Source organism: Ranitomeya imitator, chromosome 4, assembly GCF_032444005.1.
Source record: "Ranitomeya imitator isolate aRanImi1 chromosome 4, aRanImi1.pri, whole genome shotgun sequence".
NCBI lineage: Eukaryota > Metazoa > Chordata > Amphibia > Anura > Dendrobatidae > Ranitomeya > Ranitomeya imitator.
This window is the reverse complement of record NC_091285.1, coordinates 193,444,325-193,456,361: the sequence shown is the minus strand read 5'-3', so window position 1 is coordinate 193,456,361 and position 12,037 is coordinate 193,444,325. Positions and strand designations below refer to the sequence as shown.

General features: G+C 45.9%; 1 protein-coding gene across 2 annotated transcripts in view; it reads right to left on the bottom strand.

The window, feature by feature from the left end:
• CLTB (clathrin light chain B) overlaps positions 1 to 11,270 on the bottom strand; it is a 43,327-nt gene extending 32,057 nt beyond the window's left edge. For both annotated transcript variants that reach the window (XM_069764205.1, XM_069764206.1), the window contains exon 1: positions 10,944 to 11,270. In XM_069764205.1, the coding sequence (XP_069620306.1) occupies positions 10,944 to 11,127 (184 nt within the window). In that variant the 5' untranslated portion in view covers positions 11,128 to 11,270. The remainder of the gene's footprint in view (positions 1 to 10,943) is intronic.
• Between the last annotated feature and the right edge of the window lie 767 nt (positions 11,271 to 12,037).

Here is a 12,037-nt window from a genome sequence, read left to right as displayed (position 1 = left end):
GATTGTGGAATGGAAACTTCACACTAGACCACTTCCAGCTTGGATTGTGTGCATCTCCACTCCTCCTCCAGACTCTGGGACCATGATTTTCAAGTGTGCTTCCCTCTGTCAACAAGTAGGACAAGTCTCCAGCAGGACTTGGCACCTGCCAAAGTACCAATACCGGGTTTAAAAACAATAGTTACTGTGCTTGACTGGCCAGCAAACTCGCCTGAACCTGTCAAGAGGAAGATGAGAGACACTAGATCCATCAATGCAGACGAGCTGAAGGCTGGAATCAAAGCAACCTGGGCTTCCATAACACCTCAGCAGTGCCACAGGCTGATTGCCTCCATGCCACGCCGCATTGATGCAGTAATTGATGCAAAAGGAGCCCCGACCAAGTATTGAGTGCATTTACTGAACATACATTTCAGTAGGCCAACATTTTGAATTTTAAAATCATTTTTTCAAGCTGGTGTTATAAAGTATTCTAATTTACTGAGAAAATGACTTTGGGGTTTTCATTGGCGGTAAGCCATAATCATCAACATTAACAGAAATAAACACTTGAAATAGATCACTGTTTGTAATGACTATATAATATATGAGTTTCACTTTTTGTATTGAAGAACTGAAACAAATTAACTTTTTGATGATATTCTAATCTTATGAGAAGCACCTGTATATACGCAAAAAAAAATAAAAAGGGAACACTTAGCACGTTGAGTATGTGCTTGCAGAAATTTCTGCATCTCTTGGCAGGAAAAACGCTACGGAAAAAAACGTGTGTTTTTTGTTTGCGTTTTGGCATGCAATTTTGTACAGCAATGAAGGCTTTTTTTAGCTAAATAAAGATACCGTATATATACTCAAGTATAAGCCGACCCAAGTATAAGCCGAGGCACTTACTTTTGCCAAGGAAAACTGGTTAAGCTTATTGACTAGAGTTTAATCCGCGTGTGCATTGTTCCCTTATCCATGTCCTGCTGTGTGGCTCCCCCGGTCTAGTTGTATGCATGGCTCGGTGTCCTCCCCCTTGTATGCATGGCTGGGCATCCCCCATCCTCCTCCTATCCATGGCTCAGTGTCCTCCCCCGTCACGTCTATGGGAGTGGAGGCACGTGCATATTCATTACATTAATGAGCGGTACCACATGACCACTGAGCAGAGGAGAGCTGCTGGACAACGGAAATGCAGGGATGTGATGGACCTCGCGAGGAGGGTGAGTATGATGTCACAGTTCCGGTTCCTGCCGCTGCTCCCCCTCCCCGGCCGGCATTCTGGGACCGTGACTCGTGTATAAGCCGAGGGGGCGTTTTCAGCACAAAAAAAAGTGTGCTGAAAATCTCAGTTTTGTGATTTAATTTCTTGGTTCAACACCACCTTTTTCATGCTGATGCAGTGTGGCATCAGCGTAATGGGATTAGGGCTTGATGTCAGCAGTTGTCATTGACACCTAGCCTTAGGGCTTAGTAATGAAAACGTGTCAGCCAGACACCCTCATTACTAAGCCGATAAGCAAACACACCAGCCTATGTAGGAGCATTAACAGATCAAACCTACATAGGCTGTAACCAGACAGCAACTGTTAAAGAAAAAAAATTGAGTGGGCTCCTGCGTAATTTTAATAACCAGCAGAAGGTAAGTCGACGGCTGATGTTAATATTATGGGAAGGAGCCAATAGTCATTAATGTTCCCAGTCTATTAATATCAGATCACAACTGTTTGCTAAGTATTTACTGGCTAGTTTACAAGGGAACCCCAGAAAAAAATTGACATAGGGTCCCCCTATAAAATCTAACCAGCAAAGGCTAGGCAGACAGCTTCAGGTTGATATTAATAGCCTAGGAAGGGGCCATGGATATTGGCCCCTCCCAGACTAAAAAGCATTAGCTCTCAGCCGGCCCAGAAAAGGCGCATCTATAAAATGCGCTAAATCTGGCACTTAGCCTTGCTCTAACCACTTGCCCTGTAGAGGTGGCAAGTGGGGCTCATAATTGTTGAGTTGATGTCACCTTTGTATTGTCAGGTGACAACAAGCCCACAGGTTAGTAATGGAGAGGCGTCTCCTGCAACAAAAATAAAATAGACCACAATATTCCTCATCTGTCCGCAGCGAAGATCATCCATAATGTCCCACGACAATCATGATCACTTTGAAAGCAGTCACTGATATTACTACGCTCAAAGACAGCCTGCGATACACCGACATGAGATAATCGCTCCCACAGTGTATAGCACTGAGCTGCCATGAGAGTTCACCGGAGCTCATCAGATGATCAGCTCGGGTGATCTCCCTTATGGCACCACTGCTGCATGAGAAAGTTCTCACGCAGCGGTGCTGTGAGAGCATCGGAGCTGATCAGCTGATGAACTCCGGTGAACTCTCTCACGGCAGCTCAGTGACACACTGCAGGAACGATTAGCTCCCGTCAATGTATCGCTGGCGGCCGGGTAGAGCAGGCACATCTCCCGATGTGACTGTTCTTTACGTGAGATCACCGCAGGAAACTCGGGATTACGTGGACTATGGAGGACACGTGAGTATATGGTTTATTATTTTACATTTTTTCTAGGAGATGAGGGCATCGAGGATTTGGTGTTAGGTGAGTATAATGGTGTGTTGTATGTTATATATTTTAAATGATTTCAATACTCCAATTAATACGAATTATAGTTATTAAAATGGTTATATATATATATATATATATATATATATATATATATATATATATATATATATATATATATATATACATACACACACATACACTGTATATATTTTCCCCACGTGTTCAGAGGCCCATCCCCCAGTTGTTGAATTTCTGCCATGTGTCCTACATGAAGCCCCCTCCTCCAGTTGCAAAAAGCTGGTAAATCAGGTTTCATTGGGGATTGAGGGGATGTACCTTTGCGAGTGGACAAGAGACTGGTGACTTCATTCCCCACACGTGGGGGCTGGACACACCTCTGGTAGCTGGAGAGATATAAGAGAAGAGCACATGTGCTTGGGCCCTCTCTTGCTTCCTGGACGGTCAGTGATGAACTCCTACCATGCTATGCAATGTATGATTATTGATTATGTGTTATTTTGAGTGACTTTATATTTATTATCTATTATTAAGTAAATTCATATTAGGTTATTCAATTGACGTGTGAGCATTTATTTAATTATCACAATTCTTTGAACCTAACAAAACAAATGGGTTTTTATTTGAACATGTACCGTATTTTTTCAGACAATAAGATGCACTTTTTTCCTAAAAATTTTTTGGGGAAAATGGGGGTTGCGTCTTATAGTCTGAATATACTTACAAATACCATGGCGGCGGTCCCGGTCTGACGCTGCAGCCTCCCTTCCCAGGCCGGTGTGGCTCTCTGTTGCGGCGGCCTGTTTTGTGAATGCCCGAAAGCCCACGCAGATTAATTTCTGCAATGCGGTGGCCTCTGGGAAAATGGCGCCGGGTGGCGGCGCATGCTCAGATTCAAATCTCAACAACGAGATCTCGTCTCCCGAGATCTGAAACTAAGCATCGCCGCCCCCGGAGGCCACGCAGGAATGGATCTGCGTGGGCCTCCTGGCATTCACAAAATGCCGGCGGAGACCCGCCGCCCCACAGGGCACCGCCGTCCCATAGAGCACTGCCACTGCACAGAGCACCGCAGCCCCACAGAGCACCTGTCGCAAAATGCTGGTGGAATGCCACCACACCACAGAGAAGCACCACCGCACCAGCCTGGGATGGGATTTCCCGAAGGCCACCGCACCAGCCTGGACCACCGAACAACCTCTGTGACCACTCCTTCACCTGTGCTAAAACCCCTCCACAGTAAGCTGAATTCGGACTGTAAGATGGACCCCCATTTGACACTTTATTTTCTCCTGTTTTCCTTCTGAAAATTTGGGGTGCGTTTTATGGTCCGGTGCGTCTTATAGTCCGAAAAATACGGTATGTAATTAATTTTTATTTATTTTTTTAACTGTGAGCACAGACGCTGACTAATGATATTACGTCTCCCATCAGCTGCACCTGATGTTATCAGTGTCAGCAGACTTAGCCTGATGGGAGCAGTAGTCTCATCAGCCCATGACTGACGACCACCAGTAAGCTTTTTACCACAGGTCACCACTGTATGTCACAGATGCGGGGTCACGCTGACATCTGACAGCATGATCCCGCAGCGTTCTGATCGACGGTAGCATTACTGCCGATAAGAACAACTGTGCCAGTGTTTCCCAAGCTGTCACACAGATGACAGCATGGGAAATACCATAGGAAGATGGTAAAACACAAACAAAAACTCAGCAAATCTGCGAACATTTTTATACATGCGTTTTTGCTGCAGATTTGATGGACTCAATTGAAGTCAATGGGTGAAAAACACTGCAGAAACGCACACAAAATTGACATGCTGCAGCAAAAAATGCACTGCAAATACTCAAGGAAAATTACTGATCAGGTGCACAACACTTCAGGATTATAATTGAATTAGCTTGCTTAAGGATTCCATAGTTTTTTTGGCCCATTTCCGTGCGGAAAACATGCTGCGAAAAAGCATCAAAAACGCACTGTGTGCGCACAGCCTTAAACAACACTGTAACAAAATCAATCACAAGTCAGAGAATTCAACCTGTCAAGTTATTAAGCAACACCGATTGTTTATCAATGTCTCCTGCTGTTGTGCACATGGAACAGACAACAGGTAGAAATAATAAGCAATTAACAAAACAACCCCTATAAAGGAGGGGTTCTGCAAGGGTTGACAGACCATTTCTCTGTTCTCATCCTTTTTGGCTGTTTTGGTCACTTGTGCATTTTGACATTACTCTTACTCTGAGAAGTACTGTACAGTAGCATGAGGCATTGTCTACAAACTATAGAAGTTGCTCAGGTAGTGCAGCTCATCCAGGATGGCACATCAATGCGAGCTGTGGCAAGAAGGGTAGCTGTGTCTGTCAGCCCAGTGTGCAGTGCATGGAGCAGATACAAAGAGACAGTCCAGTACACAAGGTGATGTGTAGGGGGCCAAAGGAGGGCAACAACCCAGCAGCAGGACCGCCATTTCCTCCTTTGTGCAAGAAGGATCAGGAGAAGCAGTGCCAAAGCCCTACAAAATTACCTCAAGCAGGTCACTAACATCCATGTGTCTGCTTAATCTGTAATAAACAGACTCCATCAGGGTGGTAAAAAGGTCCAACGTCCACAAGTGGATATTGTGCTTACAGCCCAACACTGGGTAGGGCGATTGGCATTTCCCAGAGAACACCACCGACATTAGCACCCTGTGCTCTTCACGGATGAAAGCAGGTTCACACTGAACACATGACCGATGTAAAAGAGTGGAGAAATTTCTGCTGCTTGCAACATCCTACATGACCGGTTTGGCAGTGGGTTAGTAATGGTGTGGAGAGCCACACAGCCCTCCATGTGCTAGCCAGAGGTACCCTGACGAGATCCTTAGACCCATTGTGAGACCATATGCAGGTGCAGTGGGCCCTAGTTTCCTTCTGATGCATGACAATGCAAGGCCTCATGTGGCTGGTGTGCCAGTATTTCCTGCATGATGAAGGCATTGATGCTATGGACTGGCTTGCTCATTCCCCAGATCTGAAACCAATCGAGCACAACTGTCCAGAAGTTGACTGATGCTTTAATCCAGGTCTGGGAGGAGATCACTCAGGAGAACATCCGCTGCCTCATCAGGATCATGCCCAGACGTTGTAGGGAAGTCATAAAAGCATGTGAAGGTCACACACACTACTGAGCATAATTTCCTTGTCTTGAGGCACTAGATATCAGTAAATAATTTTTTGTCCTTGGTTTATATGGTACCTTAGCAAGTATGGGGGTACGTATCTCGGGCATCTGGTATGAATGAACTGCACCTGTCTGAACCGCTTTCCTTTGTTACATCGTTTTTTCAATTTTTCTGTACTAAAATATTATATACATATATTAAATACAGGCCATTTGGCCCTCTTTTTCTGACTGAACGCCTTATAGAGCCAGATAGGAGAGAAGGGATAGCCGACGTACAAGCGGGGGCGCTATTTCTCACCATCTTAGGATGTCAACATCTGCATCTAGGTAGGTGTCCAGACAGATGCAAATATAGGGTCATATCACTCATTTCTGCATTCCGGCTGGGTAAGATTGTGATATATGGAGCTCTATCAGAGCTGTACACCGGGATGTGTCTTTAGTTCAGGTTGGTAATTCATCAGCCAGTACCCAGGACCATAGGGCAAAAAAAGAATCAGTTTTTCTTTAGAGGCTAGGTGTCCGTAAGGGCTATTCTCTGCATGTTATCCTCTAAGCAGGGATCTGTACATGAGCTATAAAAACAATACAGTAGCATTATTTTAACCCTGGGAGGTTAAGTGTTCAAAATTACCATTGAAGACTTCCTTGGGTGGTAGTTAGCCCTGGAGAATATATATTTTATTCGTGTTTTCTTTGCGCACACCGTATCACCTTCACAGAGTGGGCATTTGGGTTGTTTTTCTTATTAACTGAATAAAAGCTATATTTTAGATAGGGTTTCTTGTAAGTAAGCACTTGAGGCATTTCCACTGAAGTTGGATCAGCCTGTAATTTGATTTTCCACTTTGATTTTGAGTATCATTCCAAATCCAGGCCTCCAATAGATATTCATTTTGATTTACATTGATCATTTTTATGTTTCATTGTTCTCAACGCATTACACTATGTAATGAATAAAGATTTGAAACTGGAATATTTCATTCAGTGATATCTAGGGTAGCTGGTAGTTTAGTGTTCCCTTTATTTTATTGAGCAGTGTATACAAACATACAAATATTAGTCTGAAACCTGGTGCTTTGACTGCACTGTGTGAATAGGCCCTAAGGAGATATTTGAGAAGCTGTTGATCAATTTATATACGATTTCTTAGAGCATGTATTGTAATAACCCATCAGCTGTATTAGCAAATAGATCTGGGTCATTCCATGGTAACTTACCTTACATTCTCAAGCCAAAAACTGGCTACAGACTGTTCTTTGAAGGCAGGCACAAAAAGGAGTGAATGTATATTGCACATAAAACTATTCGCAATAGATTTCAACAGTTTGATTTTTCAACAATAAAATTAAATACAAAATACAGTGTTATTACTTGGTAACTTACGTTACAAAAAAAGGAAAGGGATCTCCATCTGCGCACGCGCTGCATCCCGCGGCCATTTTCCTGAAGCCCCGGGCAGCAGAGGACTCCATATGCGCACGCATGGACTCAGGAAGATGGCCGCCCCCACAGATCACCAGGGAAATAGCGCAGATTGCGCGTTTTTTCCTCTCCTGCCCAGTGGATTCAGAAGATGGGCATGCGCAAAACACTATGCCACCAACGGAAAGATATGCAAGATCTGGGGGAAGAAACAGCGATGTCGCCACGCCCATATGACCTGACCAGCCTGATTGACAGGCGAAAACGGCGACTTTGGTAAGTTATTTCGGCAGCATAGGTGGGGAATCAGGGTACACAAAATACACTATAGTAACGCACAGCTCAGGCCCCATTTAACAGTATTTTTATCTCGTACTGAAAAAATGGGGTGACAGGTTCCCTTTAAAAGATTTATTTTAACCTCTCAAGTTAAAAGCAACAGTTTTTCTTACTAGAAATATAGATAACTTACGTTACTGCACAGTATGGTAACTTTCGTTACTAAGCTGATGGTAACTTACGTTACAATATGTTACGGATTAAACTTATTGTAAGGTAAGTTACCATCATCTTTGTAGCGTAAGTTACTATATTGTGTTGTAACGTAAGCTACCATGGAATGACCCATCTGTGGAGACATACACTGGCATACAGCCTGCACAGTATAATGAGTCATTTCTCACTTTTTCAGCTATATGTGGAAAAAAATAACATATGTATATCCAAATATGAGCCCCAAGGTTCTATTCAGCTGGTAGAGATGTGGGCACCGAGCCCATATGGCATCACTTTAGTTCCATACAGAATGGTTATAGGCCAATCTATGGTGCCATTAAACAGTACTAAGCCACACTCAGAGTTAGGACATGGTAACATTACCGTATAGCATCGGATGCCATATACTAATGACCCTCAGCCCAAAATCTGCTGCGTGTGGGAAGTGTCATTTTATTGTGATCTGATCATCTCGTATGCCAGAATTGGATCACAGGTGATGTGGAGGAGAGATTAATTTCTCCATCTTGTCCATTGCCTGTCTCGGCGTACATCAGACTGCACTGAGATGACATCCGAGTGCAGTTCAATGTTTTGCAACCACCCATTGACTTCAATAGGTGCGCCCCGTGTGAGACATGCTGCTGCTAATCGCAGCATGCGGTTTGTTTCTCATGATGAATCGGCATGAGAAAAAATATATATATAAAAAAAAAAAACCGCAGATCTGCCTCTTTGACTGGTCGGAGTGCAATGTGAGAATTTCTTGTATTGCACTCCTCCGTAATATAGACCAGTGTGAGTGATCACACGACCGCATTTTCTCTCCTACGAGAGAATCGGTCTGATTATGCTAAATACACTATGATCAGAGATTGATGAAAGTGAGTTTCGATTTTCACGCACGAGATGATAGAAAAAAAAAAAAAAAAAAAAGGGTCTCCATTTTCTCCATTCTGTCAGTCTGTGAAAATTGGATAGCACATGGACGTTATCCGCGTGCAGTCTGATTTCTTTCCACGGACTCACTGACTCCCAAGGCCGGTCCACGGAAAAAATTGAGACATGTGCACAACCCCATTGAATAACATTAGTCTGAGAGTCAGACGTCCGTATAAATCAGAGCAATATCTGAACCTAGTCCCGGACTAGCGTGCCGCTGTCTGGAGCTGAGCGTGACAGCTGCATAGAAATACATGAAGCTTGCAGACTCGGAGAGCCGCCAGCCAGTTTGTGCACAGTGTTCCCATATCGCTCCGATTTATACGGCCGTCTGTCCCTGCCCTCAGTTATACTATGGCCTATCAATCTCTATGGGAGATATCAGCGATTTACAATGTGGCCAAGGAAGTGGACCCCTCAATAACAGATGTGGGAGATATAGCAGTGCTCAGAGTATTATCGCTCCTAATGGCACACATTGCTACAATCGGGTCTATTTTCTATAGACTTGTGTTTACACATATTACATTTCTGGGAACAGGGAATACAGTGGGCTCAGTCTGTAAACATTTACAAAGTTTGTCTCCTTCCACTTGAAAAATATTACAACTTGTGTTTGGTTTACAAGATTTATTTCTAGAACAGGACCCCTGATGGCTGTGCAGTAGGTGATGTGGGTTTCTACTGGCCCAGCACAGAAATCTGGGAGGAAAGCTGCGGGAACTTGCAGTGGATGTACCTTTCCACGGCTGAGTGCAAATATCACGTGGAAATACTAAGAAAGGTCTGAGTGCCAAGCGGCGGCAGGAATCAGGACGCCGGCGTTATGTCCGAGCAGCAGCCCTTCTACAAGGGAGCAGTGTACGAGAGCAGGCACGCTGCCAGGCTTCTGCGGCATCGGTCACACCAGCAAGCAGAGACATCATTCCGACAATATTACACTAGGATGAGGTCTCCGGAGATTTGGAAAGTCAACGTATCCTTCTTTCTTTGGAATAGAAGTAGGACAAGTCCATAAAATAGGCAAATTGTACTTACAGCTGCTCATCCTTTCATGTTAAAGGGGTTAACCCACCGTAACAACTTATCCCTGTTCTCAGGATTGGCAGGGATTCCAGCAATGGGCCCCAAACAATCAGAAACTGATTTTGTGGCTAGGGGGTAGGTTTTTATGGTGGGCTAATTAAAGTTACACACAGAAATAAAAGACATCCTCTGAGCAGCCTTGCTTTATGGCTAGACCCACTCACAAATATGCACCAGTGACTAGGCAAGTTGTAGGGGTCCCTGTGGGTATGAGACGTTACAGCGGGGGAAGGGCTAGCCACAAATCTCCATGTACACTTTGCTGATAGCAGACATCCTTACATTTTGTGGGACACCTGGATTTAGGTTTCGCCAAACATAACTCTAGCAGTAAGGGTAGGCGGTGGGGAGAAAGAAAAAAAAAAAAAGGATGAGATTTGAAAAATGTCAACCACTTTTATGGCCATGTATCTCGATTTTACGTGAAATATTTGTTGCATCTCAATGGTCCACCGCTATGGTCTATGGTCCGCCGCCATGGCCTATGGTCTGCAGCTATGGCCGATGGTCTGCCGCTATGGCCTTTGGTCCGCCGCTATGGCCGATGGTCCGCTGCTATGGCCGATGGTCCGCCGCTATGGCCGATGGTCCAACGCTACGGCTGATGGTCCGCTGCTATGACCAACGCTATGACCGATGGTCCGACGTTATGGCCGATGGTCCGACGCTACGGCAGATGGTCCGCCGCTACGGCTGATGGTCCAACGCTACGGCGATGGTCCAACGCTACGGCTGATGGTCCGCTGCTATGACCAACGCTACGGCCGATGGTCCGCTGCTATGACCGATGGTCTGACGTTATGGCCGATGGTCCGACGCTACGGCAGATGGTCCGATGCTACGGCAGATGGTCCGACGCTATGGCAGATGGTCCGCCGCTACGGCTGATGGTCCAACGCTACGGCGATGGTCCAACGCTACGGCCGATGGTCCGCTGCTATGACCGATGGTCCGACGTTATGACCGATGGTCCGACGTTATGGCCGATGGTCCGACGCTACGGCAGATGGTCCGACGCTACGGCAGATGGTCCGACGCTACGGCAGATGGTCCGACGCTATGGCTCTATTTACTTCCTCTGGCACAGTGATTATTTGGACCTCACTGCTTGTACCATGGTCCCAGCACCAGCAATCCTAGCAGCCATGAATCCCAGCATGCACACAGTGGTGCACACAGTCCTGCACCTGCTCATCTACCCTTGACCTTGAGGATGTGAGCACTTGTACAAGCTCTGCTGTGGAGTTACCTAGATCGGACTGCTCCATAGAAGACGCCTGGCTGCCCACCAGCACTGCCCCGAAGCCCTCGTCATTCTCGATGCCAGCTATTTCGCTCTCCTGCTGGGCCAGGAACGCGGCGGCAGGGTCCTCTTCTGTCTCTGCGGCAGCTCCGCTCTCGGAGGAGGAGAAGAAGCCGAAATCGTCAGACATGTTCGGTTCCGTTCAGCCGCGCTGTATGTCTGACCTTATAGCCGGGGAGCGCACGATCGGGGCAGATCCTAGCAGGAGGTGCGAGCCATTCCCAGGGCACAATGAGCGGCACCCGCTCTAGAGGCAGGACCACAGCGGTGACATCAGAGCGGCTGCAGGGCCGGGATCCTCCGCCAGGTGGTGCTGTCCTGCCTGCCATTCCCCGGAACTCCGTCATTCTGCTGTGTCATGTCCAGCGTCCACCGTCTCTCACTATGCTCGGTGTATGCGTGCGCTGAGCATTCCGCTAAGTCTGCCGCCGCCATCATCCGGTTTTCAATAAACACGGTGTTTTTTTGGTTTGTACAAACCCTTTACGTATGCTGCAACCCGGACTAGCGTTCACGCAGGTGTTTTATTTCCCTGCAGCGCCACAGCAGGAAGAAGGTGGCATTGCAACGTTCCCATTCCAAGAAGTATCGATCGCTACTTCCAGTAGGTGGCGCTAGAGTTCTAGTCCTCTTCCTCTCTGAAGAGACACTTTGCAACGTTCCCATTGAAATTGATGAGCTTGCGCTGGCTATAGGAGGCTGGGGTCCTCCAGCGTGAGAGACGCTGTGCAGATAAGGCCCCTGATTGGAGACTTCTCTGTGTTTATTATTATTTATTTATAGAGCACCATTAATTCCATGGTGCTGTACATGACATACAGAGTTATAGATAGCGACATTTACAGTAAACAAATTTACAGTGACAGACTGGTACAGAGGGGAGAGGACCCTGTCCTTGCGGACTTACATACAATTAAAGTGGTATTCTCTAGTGATGAGCGAGTATACTCGTTGCTCAGGTGTCCTCCGAGTATTTGTCACTGCTCAAAGATTTAGTTTTCGTTACCTCAGCTGCATGATTTACGGCTGCTAGCCAGCCT